The 26,413-nt window shown below is 41.2% G+C and overlaps 1 protein-coding gene across 1 annotated transcript; it reads left to right on the top strand.

The window, feature by feature from the left end:
- Cyp3a11 (cytochrome P450, family 3, subfamily a, polypeptide 11) lies at window positions 1-25,248 on the top strand. The gene is made up of 13 exons (NM_007818.3): window positions 1-149; window positions 2,124-2,217; window positions 4,381-4,433; window positions 6,324-6,423; window positions 10,618-10,731; window positions 10,811-10,899; window positions 11,171-11,319; window positions 13,844-13,971; window positions 14,861-14,930; window positions 17,348-17,508; window positions 19,317-19,543; window positions 20,972-21,134; window positions 24,693-25,248. Exons 1-13 carry the CDS (start codon window positions 79-81, stop codon window positions 24,786-24,788), a joined length of 1,515 nt encoding a protein of 504 aa, NP_031844.1. The 5' UTR covers window positions 1-78; the 3' UTR covers window positions 24,789-25,248.
- Window positions 25,249-26,413: the final 1,165 nt, after the last annotated feature.

The raw sequence follows: 26,413 nt of genomic DNA, 5'->3' as shown, positions 1-26,413 counted from the left end.
GAGGGAAGCATTGAGGAGGATCACACACACAGTTGTAGGGAGAACACAGAGAAGTAAATTGCTGACAAACAAGCAGGGATGGACCTGGTTTCAGCTCTCTCACTGGAAACCTGGGTGCTCCTAGCAATCAGCTTGGTGCTCCTCTACCGGTAAGTGATCTTTACATTTCCTTCCCATACCATGTCTTGAGGATCAGGGTGATACTCAGACATCTATTCTGTTATTATTGGGAGGCTCAAAATGATTATCAGAACCAGCAGCTGGAGAGCCGATGGCTCAGTGGTTAAGGTCACTTGCTGCTCTTTCAGAGTACTCAAGTTTTAAGCCCAACATCCACAAGCAGCTCAGAATCATCTGTAACTATAGCTCCAGGGAATCTGACACCTTCCACAGGCATAGTTAGTATGGTATTTAATGGTGGTAGCTTTTGTAACCTGGCTAGCTCCTAAATAATTGGGACAGAGACCTATTAAGTTTATTAGCAATTTTTAAGCACTATGATTGGGCAGGTTCAAAGCTGTTCTAGCCCACAAAGCTATCTACATCCCAGCTATAGGCTCAGTTTTACTTGCACTGTGACTGTTTCCCTGGCTTGCTCTGCTCCATGTGTGTCCTCATGGTGAGCTCCTTTGATGACTCCTTCCCATGTCTGACCTCATGGGAACCTTCTTCTTCCTCCACCTTCTTCTGGCCCTTCTGCTCCTAGACCCTCATGGGCCTTGTGGCCAACAACTTCTCTTCTGCCCAGTCATTTGATCTTCAGTTTATTATCCACCAATCAGAGATAATTGGGGAACATTCTTTATACCACATTGATATAGGAGATTCCTCATTAGTCATGACAATACAGTCCAGACTGTATCGATGTCTCAGGTTACAGAAACCAGCATCTGAATACACAGAGTGAAAGACCCTCCTCCAACAGAGAGCAGAAGTTGAAATTAAGTCTTGCAAAAAGTTTTCGAAATTTCATGTTTTTATTTATTGTGGTTAGGGACAGCACATGCTACTGTGTGTGTGTGTGTGTGTGTGTGTGTGTGTGTGTGTGTGTGTGTGTGTGTGTATTTGTGTATGCAGGTCAGAGGACAACTTTTCAGAGAGTTCTCTCCTCTCATGTTGGTCCTGAAGACCAAACTCAGATTATCAACATTATCCATCAATGCCTTTACTTGTGGAGTCATCTCAAAGGTCCAAGATGAAATGAGGACTGAGTTAATTTTGCATTTTAATGTTTTGGCAGTATGGAGGATCAAGTCAGAGTTTATATATGCTAGGCACACTCTTCACTTCTTAGCTATATTCCCAGTGGTACTAACTCTTATTAAAGCTCATACTGATGTTCTGCAGATCTTTTGGGTACCCCAAGCCCCATCCTTCTTCAACTCCCACTTTTAGGGTTTATTATAAAAGTATGGGGTAGAACACCCTTTATTTGTATAATGACATAGAGACATATTTATTGGAGTTTCAGGCACTAAGCTGGACAGATTCTGAGCTATTCTGACCTGACTATGCTGGCCTGGCCTAATTCCCAGCCTAATTCCCAACCCTGTGGCCTGTTACTTACCACTGTAGTCTCTTTCTGGCATTGCCTTCTTCATTTTATCCTGATTACCGAGTCCCCAGGTCCCATCTGAGATCCTTTCCCTCTCTCTGGGCACAGAAGTCACACATTTTTCTCTACTGCCCCACTATAGGCTGTTGTTCCCTTGATTTGTTCCTAGTAAGAATACGGTGGAGAACAATGTTTTACAAAATACTGATTCAGGAGATACTTCATGATAACAACAATACAAAAGTCTGAACCAGAGCTCTGTACCTAGATCTCTGGGCACATAAATCAGCAATTGACTACACTGTGCATGAAAACATCCCCTGCTAGTTTACTGATACGACTTATACTGGGTATGGTTTAGTATTAGCAATCCCTAGATCCATGAGAACTCAGCAGACATGGATACTAGCAATGGGCTGACATGCAGTGTCCCCCTCACCATTCCCAAAGTTTTCTGGGAACTGGAAGGGAAGCTGAGTTGTTGGTTTGTTTTAATTTTTGGCGATGGTTTTGCTTGTCTTCTCTCTTCTGTATACATGGCCACAAGTCTTTCTGTTTCCCTTTATAGATATGGGACTCGTAAACATGAACTTTTTAAGAAACAGGGAATTCCTGGGCCCAAACCTCTGCCATTTTTAGGCACTGTGCTGAATTATTACAAGGTGAGTGTTGACTGAGTTTTCCATATGGCTTCTGCTTGTGGCCAATAATGTCTTAGTTCTATTAAATAAATGTTCCTTATAAGGAAACCCTAAAAGATGTCAGGCCCTCACACTGGGTTCTCTTGATTCTTGAGAATGTTTGTGAGTATCCTGGGACTATATTGCCAACTTAAAACTTTATAGTGTGTTTGTGTGTGTATATATTTTATAGAGTGTATCCAGGCATTTGCATGTGTGTGAATGCCCATATGTGTGTGCAGGAACATATTTATGTATATGTCTGTGTATGAGGAGGTCAGAGGTTGAAACTGGGTGTCTTTCTGATTGCTCTTCACTTTGTCCTTTGAGGCAGAGTCTCTCACTTTGACTTGGCTCTCTCTGACTTGACTAGTTTAGGTAGCCAGCTTTCTCTCTGGGTCCCTTGTCTCTGACTCTTGCAAGATGGTTCTATTACCTCCTTCCAGGCATTTACACAGATCCTAGAGGTCAAATTCTGCTTTCCACATGGGTGCTTTTCCCACTGAAGCATCTCCATAGCTCCCATTATCACCCCCCTCCCCATTTATTTATTTTTGGGTGAGGGTGTGTATATGCCACAGCAGGTATGTGGAGGTCAGGGGACAGTTTGTGGGAGTCAATTTTCCCCTTCAACCATCTTATTACTAGGGATTGAGCTCAGGTTATCAGGCTTTGTGGCAAGTTCCCTTTCATTTGGAGCCATGTCATCAGCCCTAGTGTCAGTTTATTGAAATTCACCTTGAGTAAAATGCCCAGATCTCCCTGTCATCCAGTCTTGATACTGAGGATGTGATATTCTGATCTTGTGAGCAGTAAAGGAAGAGTTTGTTTCTTGCTCAGTGTAGAGTCCAGGCAGGCGCTGTTGTAGTTATTTGGAGAAAATCTTGAAGGTGTTCCCAACTTCTAGGACACCAATCTATATTTACTAGATTAAAATTCTCTTTTATATGAGGTGTTATGAGTGACATATTTGTTCTTTTTTCTGAATGTTTCTGAAACATCAGCTTGACACAGACCCCTATCCCCAATATTTGGGAGGCTTTTCGTATACTTGAGCTCTCTGCTTAATCTTTGAACCCATGAAGATTTTCTCTGGCAGTATACCCAGCATGTACTATTAATCTTTGGGTTCTTCAGAACTAAAGCATTTACTTTCTCTCCTCCTTTAGTTGCTGGGGTCCTGGTTAGTGATTAATTCATTTAGAAAGATTTTATGTGTATACAGTTATATGTATGTGGTTGTGCATGTCAGTGCAGTAGGTATGGAGGATAGAATAGGGCTCTTGATTCCCTGGAGCTAGAGTTAGATATGGATGTGAGATGTGGGAAGTGGGTTTTGGGAATTGAACTTGGATCCTCTGTAAGATCAACCAGTGCTCTTAACTGCTGATCCAAATAACCAGGCCTAGTGACATATTTTAGGTTCTTTTTTTTAACATATCTACAGCTGCCTCATTTACTTTAAAGGCAGCAAACTAATGCATGAGTCTGAGTAGCAAGTGAAAATGAGACAGAATGATGATTGTCAATCACCTAAGATACTTACCTACATAATGCAATTTTTATTTTTTTAAAGATTTGTTAAAAGTGAAGCCATTAGGGAATGGAGGATTTACCAAAATTATTAGAAAATTATGTAATAAGAATGTAATGTGCCACGTAGGCTCTAAATCTAGGTAGAGCATTTGTGACTAACCTGCTGGGCTATCTTGCCCATGGTCAGATCCCCTACAGACATTTCCAAGCTCACATCCAGAAGGTGAGTGGCAAAGCATGTGTTCCTGTCTGATCAGGATTTTCTTCCTACAGGCTTTGTGCTTACCTTGCACAAACTTTAAAACAATTGTGCTACTTGTCATCATAATAATTATCACTATTAATATCAGTTCATGTGTGTTGTCTGTGTACATGTCTGTGATTCAGGATGTAGAGGCCATCGGATGTGTCATATGTCCTGCTCTTTAATTTTGCTCTTCCACACTGAGCCATCCTGCTCTTGACTTGTCAAACATTTCTGAATAAGAATTTTTCTGTGTCAGAGACAATAAACCCAACTTTATGGAATCTGAGGGTTTTCGTGCTCTGGCTACAGAAGGGTTAGTACATACAGGACAATAGTGGATTTCATGCTATTTCTCTTTCTAGGGTTTATGGAAATTCGACATGGAGTGCTATAAAAAGTATGGAAAAACATGGGGGTGAGTATACTGGAAAGTTCCATTGAGTTGACGACTTTTAGGAGGAGGTACTCAGCTTGTGTAAGGATGATGCCGCCCTCAATTGTAGCCATGTGTAAAGGTGACACCACATGTCATTAAGTGACAGGGTTCAAATGCCATATTGATATGAGAACATTGCACACAGTGGCTTTTTGACAGGCTTTGATGTTCCATGGACTTGAGGGTTTCTTTTTTATTAGTTTATTTATTTAATCACTTTACAACCCCATCCCTGCCCCCCACCCCATTTCCCTCACACAGTCCCTCTCTCCTTCCTTCTCCCCTATCTCCAGTCCTCTGAGAGTGTTTGGCACCTAAGTATCTCCCCAGACCTTGTGTTTATCCAGTGTCCTCTTGTCATTTGTTTTCTCCTCTGAAACTTCCTTTTTCTGACATGAGATGGATTGCTTCATGTCCCTCTGGTTTGCTCTGGCAAATGTCTTGTTCCATCTCCTTGCCACACCGTCTCATTTCCATATAGAAAGTCATAGTCCTTCACTTCATTGTTGACTTTACTATTCCATTTGACAGTAGGGGTGGGGGATGATGACCTAGCTAAGAGCTTGGTAAATAATTCATGATTAGCATTAAAAAATTTCTCTGTGAACATAGAGTCTTTGTTGTTGTTTATATTTTGTTTTACATCAACATTATTTTTTTTTTTTACTGGAAGGGGGACTTGTATGCTGGTACAAATATGCAGGTCAGAGGATAACTTGTGGAAGTTAGTTCTCTACTTCCAGGGTACTGAACTCAGGTCATCAGACTTGGTTCAGGTGCCTTCATCTGTTCCACCATCTCCTCAGCTCCTGCCAAGTTTTTTGGTAAAAGTGTATATCAGATGACAGCTTGTAGCAGTCGTTTCTCTCTTTCTACCACATAGATACCAGGGATTGAGCTGAAATCATCAGGTGCCATTTTGGGCCATTTTGTTTTCCTCTACAAGAACTAGCTGTGTGCAAATCCTCAGGCAACATCAGGACCTTAAAACTTCTGCTGGAATGTTGATAGTCATGCAGAGGGCATGAGGGGCTCTCCCAGCTGCAGTGATGCAGGAATACTTAAGACAGCCTATCAAGCTCCTCCTCTGTTTCCTGGCTCTCTTGTTCTTCCTGTCCTGTCTTCTAGACTACCTGAAGATATTGGTGCCTCAGTTAAATTCTATGTTTTCACATCAGTGTATCAAAACCAGGGTATGCACTTTAGGCAGACATCCTAAGACTGAGCTGCATCCCAACACCAGATGTTGACATATTCTAGTATTTTTTTAGACGATCTCTTTTTTTTTTTTCTTTTCCAAGTCATGATTCCTCTGTGTGTAGCCCTGGTTGTCCTGGACTTGCTTTGTAAAGCAGACTGGCCTTGAACTAAGAGATCTGCTTGCTTCTGACTCTGGTGTACTGCAGAGGTATTGGATATCTGTAGAGCTTGCATTACAAGTGATTGTGAGCTACCCAATGTGGGTGTTAGGAACCAAACTTAGGTTCTCTGCAAGAGCAGTATGTGCTCTTAACTGTGGAGCCATCTCTCCAGGCTCTTGTAATATTTAAAATATGCAAATTCATAGAAAATGGTATAGGCAATTCTTACATACACACATCTAGACTTGGCAAATTTCCACTTATTATTTCTAAGTGTGGTGCCTTACAGAGCTGGTTTGTCTTGAAGAGGCTCATTGTGTCTTGAATGACATTAATTATCATTTTCCAAAGACTCCGTTGAGTACATGATCAGAATTCCTAAGCTGAACTGGGAACTCCTGTGACCATGCATTGTATAAGCAGAGTAAGGGTCCTGAAGCATTAGGATCAAAATCAGGGTGTGGCTCTCACCTCAGAAACTGGTTCATCAGCTGTCTTCCCCACACAGGTTGTTTGATGGTCAAACGCCTCTCCTTGCTGTCACAGACCCAGAGACGATTAAGAATGTGCTAGTGAAGGAATGTTTTTCTGTCTTCACAAACCGGCGGGTAGGTCACATTGGTTTTTCATTCATTAATTTATATATTCATTTTACATCCTGTTTGCAACACACTTTCCTCTTTTCCTCCCAGTCCCACCCTCACTGATACCTCCTCCCATAGCCCCACCCCTTCTCCCCAGAAAAGGGGAAGTCCCCCTTGTGTACCACTTTGCCCTGGGACATCCACCAGCATCAGGACTAAGTACGTCCTCTCCCACTGAGGCACAATCAGGCAGTCCAGATAGGGGGAGGAGATCTAGTGGCAAGCAACTGATTCAGAGACACTCCCAGCTCCAATTTTTAGGAGACTCACAGAAATACCAAGCTGCATATCTGACACTAATGTGTAGGGAGCCTAAGTCCAGCCACTATAAGTAATTTGGTTGGTGATTCAGTCTCTGTGAGTCCCCATGGTCCCAGGTTATTTGACTCTGTATGTCTTCTTTGGGGTCTCTGACCCTTCCAGCTTACACAATTCTATCCATGACTCATTCACATGACTCCCCAAGTTGTAGATGATGTTTGGCTCAGGGTCTCTGTCTTAGTCAGGGTTTCTATTCCTGCACAAACATCATGACCAAACTGCAAGTTCAAAATGAATGGGATTATTAAGCTTACACTTTCCATATTGCTGTTCATCACCAAAGGAAGTCAGGACTGGAACTCAAGCAGGTCAGGAAGCAGGAGCTGAAGCACAGGCCATAGAGTGACAATCATTACTGGCTTGCTTCCCATGGCTTGCTCTGCTTGCTTTCTTATAGAACCCAAGACTACCAGCCCATAGATGGTACCACCAACAAGTGCCCCTTCCTCTTGATCACTTATTAAGAAAAAGCCTTACAGCTGGATCTCATGGAGGCACCTCCCCAGCTGAAGCTCCTTTCACTGTGATAACTCCATCCTGTGTAAAATTGACACAAAACCAGTCAGTACAGTCTCTGGATCAGTTTTCATCTGTTGCTGGATGAAGCTTCTCAAGAGTCAGTTATGCTGGGTCTCTTCTGAAAGCAGAGTATCATTTCTAATATCACTTACACACTGATAAAACAGACATATACACACACACAAACAGACAGATATATACAACACACACACACAGACACATGCATAGAGACAGACATAATGACATAAAACAGGAAGGCAGACACACACAGATACACTATACAGATAGACACATAGAGACAGGCAGACATACAGAAAGACACACACACACACACACACACACACACACACACAAACAAACACACACCAGATAATTTCAATATGTCTTGGCTAGCTTAATGGTTTGGTACTTCTAATCTCTCCTGAGGCTAGCAAACATTCCATTCGGTATTCCAGAGTTAACATCCTTTAAAATCAGTATTTCAACTCTGCTACTGCAGACCCAATTGGGAATGTGGTCACTAAAGCCACTTATCTGAATTCTTACATGGCTGGCCTGTCCTATGCCCCTCTCAAGGTGATTTTGCTTCTTCCTCTCTATCCCAAGCCCAGGAATCCTAAAAGTCCTGCCTCTATCTGTTCTGTCCATGCATTGGCTGTAGGCATCTTTATTTACCAATTGGAGCCAACTGGGGGCAGGGTCTCTCAGTGTCTTATGAAGAGGTACTCCTGTTAGCAGTTTGGGGGATGAAAATTAGCATTATAACACAAGAAACATTAGGCCGAAACCATACAATAGTGAAGGAATCCTTTAAAAAAATCCAAATACTAAACACTTTGTGTCAGAGGCTTAGGGAGATGGCTTGATCATTGGGTAAAGGACCATAGTTTGGATCCTCAGCATCCACCAAAAGCTGGGCAGAGTAGCATTCATGTGTGACTCTTGAGATGTATGTTGAAAGAGATAGATCTCCGGGAATTGTATGCTAGTGACTCTAGCCAAATCAGAGACTTCTACATTCACAGAGCGATCTTGTCCAAAAAAATTCCATAGAGAGTTATAGGGGAAGACACCTGACCTCTGGTCTCCACATGAGCACACATGGGAATTTGTACCTGTAGGTTTATGGGGGGTCCTGCTTCTGATCCAGCATAGGGCATGGTCACTTGGGGAGTCCGGATGTGGAAAGTTGACCATGCTTACCCCATGCTGTGGCCATGTGGGTGTTGAGTTGTAGAGCAGCCCTGGAATACCATTCCAGAGGTGGAAAAGCACAGCCTGAGGTGCAGGACACCCAGAACTGGCTCAGGGGTCCTCAAGCTTGCAAGGAAGCTGGGGCTGTCTGGGTCTCAGGCTCTTGGTATCCAGGCACCAGTGGAATCTTTGGAAGAGCTGAGAACGGAGTGGGGGCCCCACAGGCTGTATCGAGCCTGGGGCCAGGTGTTGGGAATTGAAAAGGGGGGCCCTGGGGAAGAGGGAGAAGGGAAACTCACACCCCACCAGAGTTTTACCTATTCTCTGGTCTGTCAGGCATGGGACGGCTGCATGTACCTTCCACTCATCCCTGTGTGGGCATCTAAGCCTCTGACCCACTCTTCAGGGGGTGGTGGCAGGGGGCAGCCCTACCTGGGAGTCCCAGAGCTACTTTGCTAAAGCCACTGGGGTTATGGGAGAGAGGGATGAGGGAAGTGGTTCCCAACACTGACAAGAGTGAGTGCAGAGGATCTTGGCTGGAGAACAGGAAGGACTTCTAATGGGAGATTAGAAATGGCTCATTAGGAGAAAGCCTGTCCCATCCTCAAAGCAGAGTAGGCCTTGATGAGCAGAGACATTCTATGGGTTAAGAGCTTTATTGTAGAAAGGTAGAGAGAAAGAGAGAAGGAAGAGAGAGGGAGAGAGAGGGGAGGCTAGAGAGAAAGAGGGAGTAAGAGAGAGGAGAGGAGAAGAGAGGAGAGGAGAAGACAAAGAAGGAGAGGGGGTGAGAGGGAGGTGTAAGAGGGAGACAAGTAAGAGAGTGAGAAGTAAGAGCATAAGATAGTGAGGTGGGGGCCTAACAGCCCCTTTTATGGTCTTTATTGTTGCTAGGTAACTGGGAATGAGTTTAGCCTGAAGGTCAGAAGCTTGGGCCATTGCCTATGTGACTTCTAGCCATGCTTCTCTTGTGGGGACTGCAGGGGTAGTAAATTATGTAGGGGCCAGAGTTCCAGGAGCATAAGGGAATGCCTACTATGTCATGAAGGTTAATTATCACCCTTTGGGGTTCAGACCTCAGCTCAAGTGGAGACTAGCCTGTCTTTGCATAGCCCAATTCCCCACAGCCAGGGGATAAAGGAGGGAGCTCTGGCTGGTCCAGCAGGGAAAATTTTTGGCTTGATGGCTAGCTGCATTCTTGAGCTTAGGCTTGGTGGAACCCATATGTGAGAGCGCAGAGAGACTTTCTACAGGAGACTAGACGGTGGCTCTATAGGCAAAGGCCTTCTGCATGGCTCCCAATGCTAGATCCAGATAGAGAAAGGCAGTCAAAGGTTTTAAGACATTTATTATCAAGGCAGAAAGTGGATTGTGAAACCATACCCAACTTCTCAGGTGTGCCTAAGGTTAAATATATTTTGCAGAGAGAAGAGTCTGGGAAAGAATGCTTATTGGATAAGCCCTCCAGGCCTTTAGGTACCTCACTAAAATGAAGATCTCTCTTGAGCCGATGTGACCACAGGTCGTGTCCTGTACATATGGGGAGGCTTGGGGCATTGCCCTTATGTGACTGAGGCCACAAACCTATGGGGGCTACGACTAGTGACAGGGTCCTGAAGCCCAGTAACCAGCAAAGCACCTACAGTCTTTTCATAGATTCTGGGGCTTCAAGCATTAGTTCAACCAGGAACCAAGCTACCTTTCATGGTTCTACATGCACCAGCATTCATATGTACACCACACACACACACACACACACACACACACACACACACAGAGAGAGAGAGAGAGAGAGAGAGAGAGAGAGAGAGAGAGAGAGACTGAAGACATCCTCTTCACATTGTTCATGTTGTAAATACAGAGCTGGAGAACTTGTCTGTTGCAAAATTAACTTTCTAACTTTCTCCAAGCCAAACTCCAACCACACAGTTCTAGAGATCGACTAAGCCTTGTTTTCACCTTGTCCCCAACCCCTGGACATAGTTTTCCAACCACAGAGAAATTCGCATTTAAAAGAATCCTCGAACATAAAGGGTTGAAACCGCAATAGGAAGATGAGTACACAGCTCCATTCTCATAGACTGTGAGGCATTCTGAGGTTTTTTTTTTTTTCTTTTTTGACTCTAGGATTTTGGCCCAGTGGGGATAATGAGTAAAGCTATCTCAATATCTAAGGATGATGAATGGAAGAGATATAGAGCTTTGCTGTCCCCCACATTCACCAGTGGAAAACTCAAGGAGGTGAGTGAAATTCTTTTAACTGTAGGCTGAGATACTGGAGTCTCCATCCTAACTGTGGATGCTTCTCTGTTTTGTGTAGATGTTCCCTGTCATTGAACAGTATGGAGACATTTTGGTAAAGTACTTGAGGCAGAAGGCAAAGAAAGGCAAGCCTGTTACTATGAAAGAGTGAGTGCTGGTCCATCACTGTGGTTCTGGGAGAGGAAGGGTAACTGGGGTGAAGATCACATGGTCCAGCTGCTTGTCCTTGCCCCTTTAGACACTAGATGACATTATACACAGTTTAAAGGGGAGAAATGTGGCAGTAAGAAGTTTACAGTGATAGAGGGTAGAACAGCTGGGAAGGGCTTGGTCCATAATGAGGTGGCTTGGCCTGTCTCATGAGAGTTCTTTTCCAGTCTCTGGCACATGTTAAATTCCTATGCCTCTCTCTCCTCAGTGTGTTAGGTGCTTACAGCATGGATGTGATCACCAGCACATCATTTGGAGTGAACGTGGATTCCCTCAACAACCCAGAGGATCCTTTTGTGGAGAAAGCCAAAAAGCTTTTAAGATTTGATTTTTTTGATCCTTTGCTCTTCTCAGTAGGTGAGTGGAGAGTTCTGAATTTTGATCATTCACAGCTGTTCTCTGTGGCCTTGTTTGTCTTTCTGCATTACCATCCCCAATTTCCCCAAATGATCAGCTGTAGTGGTGTATAGTTCACCTGTCATATAATTCATTGCCTAAAGGCACAGTTCAGTATTTTGAGAACATGTAGCCAGATAACCTCTGTTTTCTAAATTCTTCTTTTTTTTTGAGACAGGGTCTTAACATGTTACTCTAGCTGGCCTGGATATAACTGTGTATACCAGGCTGGTCAGGAACTTACAGAGATCCCTGTACCACTGCCTCTTGAGAGCTGCAATTACAGTGTGTAGCCCTGAGTCCCGGGTTTATTTTAGAATTATTTTTTGTATAAATACTAATTAGTATAAATACAAATTGGACACTCTGTATTCCAGAATTTTCCATGGTTTCAATATCATACATTGATAACATCTGTCTTGATTACACCCAGTGTTAACTCTTACTTTTCACATTGCTTAGATACCCAATACATCTTCCTCCCAATTTCCTGTCCTTTTCTCTGCTTTGGTAGCTAGTCTAGTCCATTTGGTGCTGCATGCTCGGATTCTGACCAGTATTATTGGCTTGGTCTACTGCAGGCAGTCAGTTCAAGAGAGGACCATATCATGTCTACAATATGGCATTTCTCAGTCCTCATTCCTGCCTCTGAATTTAGTTCCACATCCCATTTCATGATCTTCCATGAGCCTTGATGTGAGGGGTGCTGATATAGATGATCCATTTAGGGATCAGCAGTCAACAGCTCCTTATTCTTTGTCTCCAATCTCTTTGGGATCAGCATTTACTGAAGGCACCCTGACTCCATAACCATGGTCAATCAAATAGGACTTTGTTCTAGCCATGTTGTAACTTTCAAGCAATATTGACCTTAGCAACCACCAGTTCACTTGCTCTGTATCTGTGTATTCTGGACATTAAACATCAATGGGATCATAGACTATCTTGTTTCTGTGACATGCCTCTTTTTTTAGCACAATATGTAATGGATCAAGTGTCACCATGTCCTGTGTCCATGAGTAATTTATTCTCCCTATCTATTGATGGACATGGAAGTTAGTCTCACATGTTTGCTATGAATTTCTCTGCCATGAGCCTTCATAAACATGATTATGTTTAAATATTTAGTTTTATGTTTGAGGGGTTATATTTAGAATCAGCATTGCTGAGCCAATAAGTAATTGAAGTTTTAATGTATTAAGCAACTTAACATACATTGTGTATAGTAGCTCTGGCTACTGTACACATAACTATCTGCCATAAATGCAGGTCTTAGATGTTTTAATATATGATTTTAGATCTTCTTCCTTTCTGTCTCTGTCTCTGTCTCTCTGTCTGTCTCTCTGTCTCTCTCTGTCTTTGTCTCTGTCTCTCAATTTTTATATCAGAGTTTTTTCTGTCTATCTTTGGGTATCCCAGAACTCACTCTGTAGAATAGGCTGGACTTGTACTCACCAATCTCAACCTTCCCCTGCCTTTTGAGTGCAGGGATTAAGGCAAGCACCACCACTGCCTGGCTAGGTCTTCTCGTACATAGTTTAATTGCTTTATAATTTTATAAGATTTATTTATTTTTGTTTTCTGTGTATGGGTGTACTACCAGCATGCATGCAGTGCCTAAAGAGGTCATAATGGAGTCTTGAATCCACTTGTATTTGAGTTAAAGATGGTTGAGAGCAGCCATGTGGATGCTGGGAATAAAACCTGGCTCTTCTGGGATTGTCAATTGTTGGGGGTTTTTGTATATATATTCTGGGTAAAATTAGCCATGGTGTGTTATTTGGGGTTTTAATAATTTCCCTATCAAATATATTTCCATACACAGCTCATTTGTCCCTATGCCTACATTTTATCCTTGTCACCTAGTATCCCCTGTTTCTCCTTTTAAGCATTGTATGATAAATATATTTAGACCTTTATACATATTTATTCATAGAGGCTAGAATCTGGAAGCATGGGAAAGTATGTGATTTTTAATTCTTCCTGCTTTTTTGTTACCTGTCTTTGAGCTTGGGATTTTCTTTTTTCCATTTCTGAGACAGGGTTCTCTGTGTAGCCTTGACTGTTCATATGTGTGTACTTGCACATGCACATGAACATGCCTTGGTGACTGTGTGTCATGTGGAGATCATAGGACAGCTAACAGAAGTTGGTTCTTTCCTTCTACCGAGTGGGATCCATGGATCAAACTCAGGTTTTAGGCTTGCCTGGAGAAACTTGTAGCTATTGATCCATCTTAGTGGCTCCTGAATTTTCTTTCTGAATCCAAATGAACTCCAGGAGCAGAGTTATATTTAAGAGTCAGGTCGCAGCTTTGGCTACTACACAGCACAGAAGGAGAAGTATGGTGCTGACCCACTGTGAGCAAGTTCACAGAGAGAATGACTTCTGTTTGAGACACTGGTGATTTATTCTAGAGATTGCTTTATGATTTCTTTAAATAAAATTTCCATTTCAATTAAAACTTATCTATTTTCTTTTCTAGTACTTTTTCCATTCCTGACACCAGTATATGAGATGTTAAATATCTGCATGTTCCCAAAGGATTCAATAGAATTTTTCAAAAAATTTGTGGACAGAATGAAGGAAAGCCGCCTGGATTCTAAGCAGAAGGTAAAAGGTGGTGGTTTCTTTAGAGATTCAAAGTTTGATAACATGTTGGGCTGTGAACATGTAAGCTGTGTGCTAGTGGCAGATAGAAAAGGATATATTTAGAGAGAGAAAATATATTAATGTTTTCTCATGGAGGAGAAATTGGAGTTTTAAAAAGCTGATTGAGAATAATCTAGAAATTAATCCTTAGCAATAGGGATGAAAGCTAGAACATCCTGCATTAGGACTGAAAAAAAATGGCATGATACTATACCTGAACAAGGTCAAGAATGTCAAAACTCCAGTGAGGATGGGAGAGAATCTCTGTATGCAGTGCCCTTTGCTGGGGGTCAATTGTCAGTTCATAGCTGTGGATGGAGGGTGTGAACATAGGTAGGTTTCCTATGAGGCAATGGATGGCCTCACATCCATGCACATATTCACAACACTAGTTGGACAAAGTGGGCGAATAAGAAGAGGGCATGGAGTGTGGAGGAAGAAATGTTACAGACAGTATAGAAGGAATTGTTTAGAGCAAACACTGGGGTGGAGATGACCATATCTGATTGTGTACGAGTATGAAACTCTCCAATAACAAATAAAAATGATCAAAAGGGGGTACATTATTTTCATCTCTTTCAAGTATATTGTTAGAAAATAAAAGTGCTTGTTTAAAATTTTATCTATTGTAATATATTGTAAAAGTGGTTGATGTGGAAGCTAGATGTTTCCTAATTAGTCCACTCTTGCTTTTGTTCCTTAATGACTCTAGCAACCATAGCCACAGTTGTGAATTTGAGGGAACCACCTTCTCAGAGGGGAGAATTAATGTTCTGCACTTGTGATCCACCTCTGACCTTTGAACTTACCATTGACCTTCCATTTTTGTAACCTCTCTTTCTGCTTCTAGCACCGAGTGGATTTTCTTCAGCTGATGATGAATTCTCATAATAATTCCAAAGACAAAGTCTCTCATAAAGGTAAGCAAGCCCTTCCTGGTCTATAGACAAGGAAACTCTTGGGGAGCAGGTGGGTTGCTCAGAAAATATGCGAGGAGGTTTTTCTAGGTAGAGGGAAACCACTGTTGATTTGCTGAAAGACAGGCATGTCTATTATCAACATGGAATATTCTGGATTCACATGGGCAAAAGTTTACTCCTAACAGGAAGGGTGGCCATCATGGACATTTCCAGTGTTCTGTCTGTTACCTGGGTGAGCACATGTGCTGATTGTGTCTTTCCCGGCACGAAATCTCAGAGCTCAGCCTAGACATCTGTGTCTAAACATCCAATCAGGGGCATGGACCCAAGTGGTGTTGAAGTTATCTGGGGAAAAAGCCTCTTTATACAAATGGATTTGTCCTTTTCATTCTTTTATATATTTAAAATCACTCATAGTTGGGCAGTGATGGAGCATTCCTTTAATCCTTGTACTTGGGAGGCGGAGGCAGGTGGATCTCTGTGAATTCAAGGCCAACCTGGTCTACATCAGATTCCAGGACAGGCAGGGCTACACAGAAAAACCCTATCTTAAAAACATAAAACTCTCACTTACAGACTTTTATCTTCTTTGTGTAGTACATGTATGTGCCGGAGTATGTTCATATGTGCACACTTTTAGGTGTATGTACACAGAACAGATGAAGGCGCCCAGTGTCTTATTCAATCCCTCCCTGTCTCATTTCCTTGAGACGGTCTTTTTTTTTAAAGCCCAGGACAAACTTGGCTGCCAGCAGGTCCCAAAAATCCACAGTGTTGTGGTTACAAGTATGAGCTGCCCGACCTGACATTTTACATGGGGACTGAGGACTCAAACTCAGGTTTACCCATTGAGTCATCTCTCTAGCCTCCCATATGTGGTTATTTTAAATTTATAATCATTATTATTATCATGACTGATGGCATTCCAGTTGCAGAAATTAATGTAAAGGTGTGCATCAGTAACTAATGGAAAGGGAGTCTTCCATTCTTACCTATCTGATTATTTCCCATACACTCACTTGCTTATATGTAGTTATGACCTTTTGTGTCCCCATGTTTAATATTTAAAGTGGCAGGTACTTTGTGTTTCAAGCCCTTTCCTGTCTGCCCACTTGAAACCATTTCATGTGATCAGCTAACTTCAAGTTCTTTTACACCTCCTCCTCCTTTTGCCACAGGCTCCTATGTAGCCCAGGCTGACCCACATTCACAATGTGCCTGAGAATGACTTTTAACTCCTGAGACTACAGACACATACTACCATACAGCACAGTTTTGCCAGAAACACTGAATCTGGAATGAATCTGGAGTGATGGCCCCTCAGCATTAAAGTACACTTCTGTCAGTGATTGGTATCTGAGATTTTGTGGTGTTCTTCGAAAATATTCCCGGAGCCTTTGCATACCTTAGTCTGTAGGCATGCCTGGAAAGCCAGGAAATTTCCCATGGCTGAGAACTGTTTAGTGATGGGTCTTTCAAGACAAGCCCTCTATCAGTTAAGAGAGTTTGGTGTATGGAAATTGACTTGCTAAAGGTGCCTTTTGTGTAACACTAAAATGAGCTTCTAGGAAGCTGTCATTGACCAGTCCTTGAGGGGCTGATCCCCCTTCTGCTATGAAGCAGAAATTTTCCATCACTGACTGTCTTCTTTCCTGTCAATCTTCCAGTGTAAACAAGAATATAGACATTACCACACTTGATTCACAAAGTGCTGGGGACTGAACCCAAGGCTTCATGAACACTAGGGATGTACCGACATCTACTGACTACATCTTAGTCCTTCTGTTTAGTTTTTGTTTGCTAAAGTACATATTCACTTTAAAAATAGGTACCAATTGGGGATTTATAGTCCAGTTTAGTAGCAAGCACTTACACTAAATGGGAGCAAAAAAATTGCAAACAATAGAATTAAAGCACTCATGGTAGAAGATATACTACTGCCTCTAACTCTACGTTTGTGGACTCCAATGCCATCTTCTTCCCTCCCTGGAGAAACACACATAAATAAATAAGAAATTAAAATATCTCAACCTATACCGGGGACCTTCTATAACTGCTTCTCTAGGGGTTTTTGACCTCCATGGACACCCTTCCCACATATGTGGCACCCTCCACACAGATACACACAAACAGAAATACTCATAAATTAAAATAAAATTTACAAACATTAAAGTCCATGTCTTGAAGCTGCCCACTGGGCATTGTGAGGATCAGCAGAAACACTAGGACAATCTGCCTGAAGCCTTCTCTTTTTCTGGATGTGTTATTTTGCTGTCATGGTGATGACAGTCTCAGTGTGACTGAACAGCATTTCCCTAGTCTGTCTAGGAAAATGGGGGCTCATTTGATTTTCTCCTCATCTCCTCTGTGATAGCACATCATGACATGACTTACCTGAAACGTGTTCTTACTTTCAGCCCTTTCTGACATGGAGATCACAGCCCAGTCAATTATCTTTATTTTTGCTGGGTATGAAACCACCAGTAGCACACTTTCCTTCACCCTGCATTCCTTGGCCACTCACCCTGATATCCAGAAAAAACTGCAGGATGAGATCGATGAGGCTCTGCCCAACAAGGTGAGATGATGGTGTAGAAGGGAAAAGGAGAAATCTCAACAAAGACACAGTTTGGTCACTTGCAATGGTGTGTGTGTGTGTGTGTGTGTGTGTGTGTGTGTGTGTGTGAGAGACAGAGAGAGACAGAGACAGAGAGAGAGAGAGAGAGACACACAGAGAGAGACAGAGACAGAGACAGAGAGACAGAGACAGAGAGACAGAGAGAGTTAGAGAGACAGAAAGTGGAATAGAGAGAGTGTGTGTGAGAATCAGGGAGAGGGGGATAGAGAGAAAGTTTGTATATGTGTGTGTGAGAGAGTGTATGTCTGTGTGTGAGACAGAGAGAGAAAGAGAGTCTCTGTGTGTGAGGGAGAGACAAACACTGTGTGAGTGAGGAGGAGTGTGTGTATGTTGTGTGTGGGGGTGTATATGCATTTTTTTTCTCTGTATGAATTTTGTGTGAGTGAGTAACCATTCACATCACTGAGCCAACCTACCAATTCTGGTGAATTTTTCTTTACATATATGTATGTACATATACATGTACTTATATATGTGTATGAGTGTATATATGTATTGGGGCATGTATGCTGCAGCATGTGAGTGGTGGTCAAAGGATAACCCGAAGGAATTTTTTCTGTCTGCTGCATGAGTTTTAAGAGTCCAAATTAGGTCAGTAGGCTCATTGGCAGGCACCTTTGCTCTCTGATCTGTCTGAACAACCCTTCATAATTCGTAACAAGAGCACAGCACTGGTTTTTCCGAGAACAATTTAAAAATTATTGTGAATGTGACACAGATGAAGAAATGGTCAATAAAGACTCTCATGGCAATAGAAGGTTGTTGTGACACAGAGCTGGGCCTGGTTTGTCTGTTTATCTAAGACCACAAGAGTACCAAGCAAGCAGCATGCACACAACCTGTGTGATGTTAAAGATATGCATTTAACATATAACTCCCTAAATGGTTCTATGATACTGCTAGTTCTGCCATGTTGTCCCTGCTGAATACTGAGAGAGGCTATTCTTGGCCTAGATTAATCCACGTGGGTTGACTCAACTCTGTGCCATGATTTCCCCTGTCTCTTTATGGTTATAGGAGAAAAAGCCAAGGTGTGAGCCTTGGTGTTTAAATCATCCCACCTCTCTATGTATATGTTTGTGTGCATATGTGTGTGTATAGGTCATAGACCTACATTGTGTACATTTCTAAACCACTTTCCACCATGTTTTATGATACAGGCTCTCTCACCAAACCTGGAGCTTATGGAATGGATTGGGTTGTCTAGCCAATGCGAACCAGGCAAAACCTGTCTCAGTCTACCTACTGCTGGGATTAGAAATGGGTGCCACTGTGTCAGGATTTATAATGATTTGTATCTGAACGCTCATCCTTAGGTTTGCATAGTAGACTCTTCAGTAATTGAGCATCTTCCAGGCCTCCAGTGACAGTTATTACATTTGTAAGGAGCTTGAGAGATAGCACAATGGTTAAGAACACTTGCTGCTCTGCCATAGGATCCATTCATATTGGAGTCCCAGCATGAAAATGACAGCTTTCAACTACTCTAACTCTGGTTACAGGAGATCTGATGCCCTCTTTTGGCTTCTGTTGGCCATGTATTATATGGTGTACATAAACATATACAAGCAAAATATCTACATATATGAATTAAAAACAATCTTAGAAAGATTTTAAAATGAATTGTAAGTACTAACTAAGTCCTTTGAGCTGCGGAACTTGACTTTGGGGATGCTGAGAACTCAACACTAGACACAGTTGAAAATTAAACTAAAATTTCACGACAAATCTTTTTTCTTTCTTCCCAGGCACCTCCCACGTATGATACTGTGATGGAGATGGAATACCTGGATATGGTGCTTAATGAAACCCTCAGATTATATCCCATTGCTAATAGACTTGAGAGAGTCTGTAAGAAAGATGTTGAACTCAATGGTGTGTATATCCCCAAAGGGTCAACAGTGATGATTCCATCTTATGCTCTTCACCATGACCCACAGCACTGGTCAGAGCCTGAAGAATTCCAACCTGAAAGGTACTAGAACCTCAGGAGCAGGAACCCACTCTGTACTCTGCAAGCCTGTGGATACTATGATGTCTCTCATAGGAAGATGATCTAAGTATGATTTTACAAACATTTGCATTGTGTGAGGAGAATGGCAGAGAAAGAAAAAAAAGAGAGGAGAGGGGAAGTGAGACTGGCATAAAGTCTAACTAATTACACACAGAATCTTTACCTCCTTCTTTCTCAAGTAATTAATGATCCACTTAATCGTGAGTCAGGTACCCATTTTTCCTCCAGTTAAAATGATATGTATTTTCAAAGTTGGAATACAGCATCATCCCACATGGATTTTTAGTGTCTAAAGGTATAGTTCATTTCTTGGTTCTTTTTCTTTTTTAACTGTCTCATGAATGGATAGTGAATTCTGGTCATTTTTACCTCACATCGCCCTGCCTCTTCTCCCTCCCACTCATGTGGAATCCCTGTCTGTCTTCAACCTGTCTTATTCCTGTATTTATATATATTTGGATTTTTGTGACTTGTGAGTTTACTTAGGGTTGTTTGCATAAGCATAAATGTAGGGGTTATATCTTGGAGAATGGTCGACTCACCAGTGGCTGCACCATTGAAGAAAAACTCCTCCATCATCCACTAAGCATTTATTGTCAACAGCTCCTTAGCAAGGTAGCATCTCATGAACTTTATTTCCCTTCCATAATGCAATTACGATGTGTCTATTCTTGTGTAGATGTTCACAAGTGCTGTGAGTTCATAAGTGCAATGTTTGTGTCATATCCAGAAGACAGTACTTCCCAACATTCATTTTATGCCCTGTCTCTTACATTTCTTCTTCCCCTCCGTTTGTGATGTTTCCTGAGACTGGGTGGGTCTGAGCACTCCACCACCACTTTTCAGCACTATAACCAATCATGAGTTTCTATGCTGTTTCTCACTGAAAACTGAAGCTTTTCTGATCAAGGCTGAGATCTGCACTAATTTTTGTGTGTATAGATAAATATTAAAAAGGCATTTTGTACCATTTTCGCTTAGCAAAACATCACCACATTCTTATCTATGATTTCTGCAGCTATAGGATTTTTAACAAATTTTCAGTGCTAGGCATTAATTTCCCCAGAGAACTGGCTCTCTAACCAATCAGAAAATGGTTGGTTTCCCCTACCCCATAATACCACTATCACACTAGTGTTTACCCAAACAATGATGCAGTTTTAAAAACAGCATTTATGTTATCTCAACATATGGAGAAACCTATAAGGAAGGGGAATCAAAAGAAACTTTAGTGGAAAATTTTCAGAGCCAAATACCTGCAAATAGAAATTCCATAAACTCCTTTCCCAAACTCCCTGTGTGTTACTGGATAGATGCCAAGAGGAAACTTCACATGTGCAGCTCTTATGCTTTTATCCTCTGTCAATTAGTCATGTATTGTGCCTCCAGGTTCAGCAAGGAGAACAAGGGCAGCATTGATCCTTATGTATATCTGCCCTTTGGGAATGGACCCAGGAACTGCCTTGGCATGAGGTTTGCTCTCATGAATATGAAACTTGCTCTCACTAAAATTATGCAGAACTTCTCCTTCCAGCCTTGTAAGGAAACACAGGTAAGGCAGAAAATGATCTCTATATAGTGTTTTATGTGAGGCTTTTTCAACTGAAGGTTCTGTATATAAAAATAATAATGAATGTTTGAGGTTTAATTATTTCTTTTCTGACCAAATAAGCTATTTTTTCCTTGTGTTACCTAAGGAGCCTTTTTTTTTTCTCTGTCACTATAGAATGAAACTTAGCATTATAAAGAGTCAGAGTAGGCTAGTGAGACAAGATTCCATGCATTCCATTTGAAATTCTAGTCATGTCCATTGGAGATTGGATATGTCATGTGCCTTTCAGAGGTACAATGGTTATTTCTTCAATGTTTGTTGTTTGTTGCCCTATTCTGCTAGAGCTCACAGAAGACCTCTTCTCACACTCTTCTCAACTAGTATATGTACAATAGACTTACAGAAGAGCTTTAAAACTCATAATGGGGTCTAGAGTGATCTCATTTGGCAACATGTCTACTGGTTGTGAATCAATCTTTGGTTCTTGTCCCCAGAAGTACATGAACAATCTCTGGTGGTACATACCTGCACTCAGAAGATAGAGGCTAGAGGATCATAATTTGAAGTAATACTGTCCAGTTAGTGAGTTTGAAGCCAACATGGGCCACGTGTCTCAAAAAGAAACCAGAAACTCAAGATACCTTGTCATTTCTGAAGTCCTAAAACATCTCACCCACAGTGTGTCTTTAAAAGTTCATTTCTGATTTCCAGTGTCATGCCAAGCTGAGAATAATTATTTTAAATAATGACAAGTGCTTGTTCTCATGAGCTGTCTCAATAGTTAAGAGCACCTGCTGCTCTTGAGAAGGCCTTGGGTTCAGTTTCCAATACCCACATGGTGGCACACAACCATTTCTAAGTCCAGTTCTAGTGACTCTGATGGCCCACTCTGGCTTCTTAAGAATTCCCACATGGTGTATACACAAAGTGCAGGGAAACATTCTTATACATAGGCTATATTCTTTTCAAAGTTGCTTATTATGACGAACTTCAACCTTATGGGACATCTTGTTGATTGTGGCTCATTTTTCAGGAACCCTGCTCTAAAAATAGGTAGTTGTCTATTTCCCCTTTTATTTTTCTCTCATACTTCAAGTTCTTCTTCACTCTCTAAATGAATCTTCCTCTTAGGTTTCTGTACTTATTTACTCCATGTTCAACTTTTGGGTCCTGCAGGCTGTTTCAATCACCTATATGTCATTAAAATCTCCAGTTTTTTTTTATGTTTGTACTCTCTGTATTAAAGCATATCCTCTCTCTTTTGTATAATACTTCATAATTATTCCTTCCACAAATTCTAAACAGTTCTTTGAGGATAGTTTTCACATTGAAAACCTGGTAAATGTTTGAAAGTATGGCTTACAGTTATAATATTATTTAATAAAAACATTAATTTAAAAATTAGTATCATTTATGCAAATATTTAGATGTACATCTTTTTTGTATGCCTCAATACAAACCATGTGCATAGTACTTATAATTATAAAAAACATAAAATAAGACATTTAGTAAAAGCATGTACATTGCATTTTCCTCAATAACTTGTTCTTATTTCATATAACAAGCATGGCTAATATTACAGGACTTGTGTATTTAGAGTGTGTCTCCTCTTTATCAATTGGAATTTATTCTGGACAAAGGGACAGAAGTGTTTATTCTTTGATCTGTTCCTAAAGGTAGTTGTAATGCTTTATTCTCTTACAACCTCACTTGTGGGGCAATGGGCTATGCACAGACAGCCTGGTCTCCAGTTGAGTTGAGTTCTTGAACCCCAGTGAAATCTGGTGGTGGTAATCTCCACCTACATGGGACAGAAGGCATTCCCTCATGTCTCCTGAACCCCTGGATCCTGTCAAAATTACTGCCCCCACAGCCCCCACAGAAGAAACTATGGCTTTCAGTCATGTAGACAATGTCCCAAGCTTCTGACTAGCCTACTCCCCACAGTTACCTAGCAAAAGCAAGATAACAAGCCCACCATAAGAGGGGCTCTTTGGTCACTCCTTGCTCTCTCTCTAAGCTCTCTTACTCTCTAAGCTTTTACCTTTTGCTCTCTAATCTCTCTCTCTCTCTCTCTCTCTCTCTCTCTCTCTCTCTCTCTCTCTCTTTCTCTGCCTTTACCTTTCTTATTCTCTAGCTCTCCTTTCTCTCTTTCCCTTCCTCCCTCTCTCTAAGTGGTCATGGCTTGTCTCTGCCTCTCTCCATGGTTTTAGAGCTGTATTTTAGAAAGACAGGCAGAAAAAGGTTGAAAGAGAGAGAGACTGGCAATGGCCAAGAGGAGAGAAGGTGGAAAGAGATAAAGTGAAAAAGGCTAGAGAATAAGATAACTTAAAGTGGCAAAAGCTGAGAGAGAGAAAGAGAAAGAGAGAGAGAGAGAGAGAGAGAGAGAGAGAGAGAGAGAGAGAGAGAATGGGCCAAACAGTCCATCTTATAGTGGGCTTGTTATCTTCTATTGCTTCTATTGCTAGGTAACACTGGGGAGGATTCTAGCCAGAAGGCCAGAAACTTGAGACATTGTCTACTTGACTGAAAGCTACAGCTTCTGTTGTGGGAGCTGTGGGGGTGGTAACTTTGACAGGATCCAGGGGTGCAGGAGACATGAGGGAACACCTTCTGTCCCATGTAGGTGGAGATTACCACCACCGGGTCTCACTGAGTTTCAAGACCTCAACTCGACTGGAAACCAGGCTGTCTGTGCATTACCCATTGCCCACACTCACTTATTTTAGTACTTTATCAGTAAAGCATTTACATTATGCATAGGGATTTACACAGACTAAACAAGGTTCCTGTTTTTAGACCCCATGGCACACTTGGCAGAGGGCAGATGCTCTTTCAAGCTCCAGTCATCTGAAAATTGACACTTTTCTGTCTCCATGACAACATTACTCCCCTTCCTTTTCCTCTGACTAGAAGATTTGTGTATTTACAACTTTCCCTATTCATTATTGAAGAGTATGATGCTAAAGTGTTATTGAAAACCCTGTGGAGTCAGACATTCCCATTCACCACATCCTTGGAAGCCAAGAATAGATGCTAGAAAAGCAACATATGTTTCTCTCAGAAGTCTTTCCGTAAACGGGCTGACTATTGAAGTGTATACATGATCTTTGGAGCTGAGAATTGTTAATAGCATTGACAGGTATACTCACATTGTTATCTTGAAAGTTTAAAAACCAAAAATAACTTTATATGACTTAAAAAAATCAATATGACATAAAGACTAAGAATAAGGTTAAAAATATGGAACTCATTTCTTTTACTCTAAATCAGCACACAATATTAGTATAAACCAGCATGAGATTGTTTCAGGTCTTGAAAACAGTAGTGTCTCAATCAACACTTTACATAATGTGTATTTGGATGCATGCTCTCACCACCCAAGTGAGACACCTTGGAGAAAAAGGCACGGAAAACATATGACTTTGAACGCAGCTCTTTTTTCCTTCATAGCATATTATGCCAATCACTTGTTTTCTTTTGTTTTGTTTTACTTTTCTTTTGGTGATTTTGTTGATTCATTCACTGGTTCTGAATATTTTTCTTCCCCTGTTGCAGATACCTCTGAAATTAAGCAGACAAGGACTTCTTCAACCAGAAAAACCCATTGTTCTAAAGGTTGTGCCACGGGATGCAGTCATAACTGGAGCATGAGTCTCCCTCAAGGAGTTCTTCTGAGTTCTTCAGAAAGGCAGTGTCTAAGAACATCGGACATTTTAGTTTCATCATGAGTAAAATTGAGATGAATAAGGGGCTTAATAGATTGGTTTTGATGCCTGGTTAAAGATTCAGTACATCCACTGAACTTTCTCAGTGTCTGTACAAGTTACCATCTAATAAAAAAGAGATGAATAAATTAGTGACAGCACAGGAAATTTGCCTTCACTGGTTCTCATGGGATCATCTCCATCCATATCTCGTTTTCTCTGCTAATTCCTTTTGAGATCTTTCGATAGTAACCACGTTTTTGTAATTTGAACAAAAATTTTTGATGAAAAATGTGAGCTCTTGTAACAACTCTAGTTGTAGAATTGTTATCAGATGCTTTAGTTGCCATATATTATAATAAATGCTGCACAGAAAATGTAAATAAACACTTAGTTAAAAATCCTCATTTCAAGTGTTTTAATATTGTTGAGAACTTCATAGAATACATTTTGATCACATTAATTCCTTTTGACCAACTCTTCCTAGATTCTATCTTACCTCCTTTCCCACCCACTTTACAATCTTTCACACTATTTCAAAGCAAAGTAAAGCAAAGCAAAGCAAAGCAAAAATTAAAGCAACAAAACAAAACAAAACAAATATGTGAAGTCCAGTTTGTGTTGGATAGCTATTCCTGGGTGTGAGACCCACCCTAGAGTGAAGTTCCACCCAGTGTCACCCCATTGAAAAAAAAAGATCTTTCCTCTGTCAGGAGCTCTCAGCTGACCATATCTCCTTTGCTAGAGGTGAAAACTTGAACTCTCAGCTAGAATTTTCTTTGGTTTGAGCTTGTGCAGATTGTGTGAATTTTGTTGTAGCCTCTATAAGGTCATATGTGTGCCTGACATGTTGTGTCTGGAAGTGCTATTTCCTTAAAGTCATCAACTACCTCTGGCTCCTACACTCTTTCTTCTTTCCATTTTGTGAAAATCCCTGAGCTTTGAGGCAAGATGTACGATTTAGTCATCCTACATAGAGTTGTACATTCCAAAGTCTCTTTATGTTGAAAAGTTGTATGTTTCCTTGCTTACTACTGACTGCTGCATGAAGCTTTTCTAATGAGTGATACACTATCTATGGATATGGCAGTATTTCATTAGAATATTTTATTGCTATATCCCTTTAATAGATTAATAGTAGTATGTTTCTTCCTAGGACATAGGATGCACCTAGTCTCTGGTTTATAACTTCATAGACACTATCAGTTATAGGTTCCATCTCATGGAGTGGGCCTGACATTCAATTATGAAGTGATTGGTTACTCCCATAACATCTGTGCCATCGTTGTTCTAGTGGGCTTGTCTTCAGGCAAGTCATTACTGTATCTCAAAGGTCCACAGTGAGGTGGGAGTCATCATTACTTTGCTCATCCAGTATTGTGCACAGCACCTTCTAGTATTGTGAATACGACCTAGTGACCTGAGGGTTGGCCATATATTAAAAGGGAAGATAGATATATGAGTCAAGTAGAATAAGAAAGAAAATATTTTTTTTACAAAATATAATAAAACATTTCATTCTTGGAGAATTTCACGTGTACACAACATATTTTGTTAGTATACATCCCCCTA

Source organism: Mus musculus, chromosome 5, assembly GCF_000001635.26.
Source record: "Mus musculus strain C57BL/6J chromosome 5, GRCm38.p6 C57BL/6J".
NCBI lineage: Eukaryota > Metazoa > Chordata > Mammalia > Rodentia > Muridae > Mus > Mus musculus.
This window is presented reverse-complemented; position numbering and strand designations above follow the sequence as displayed.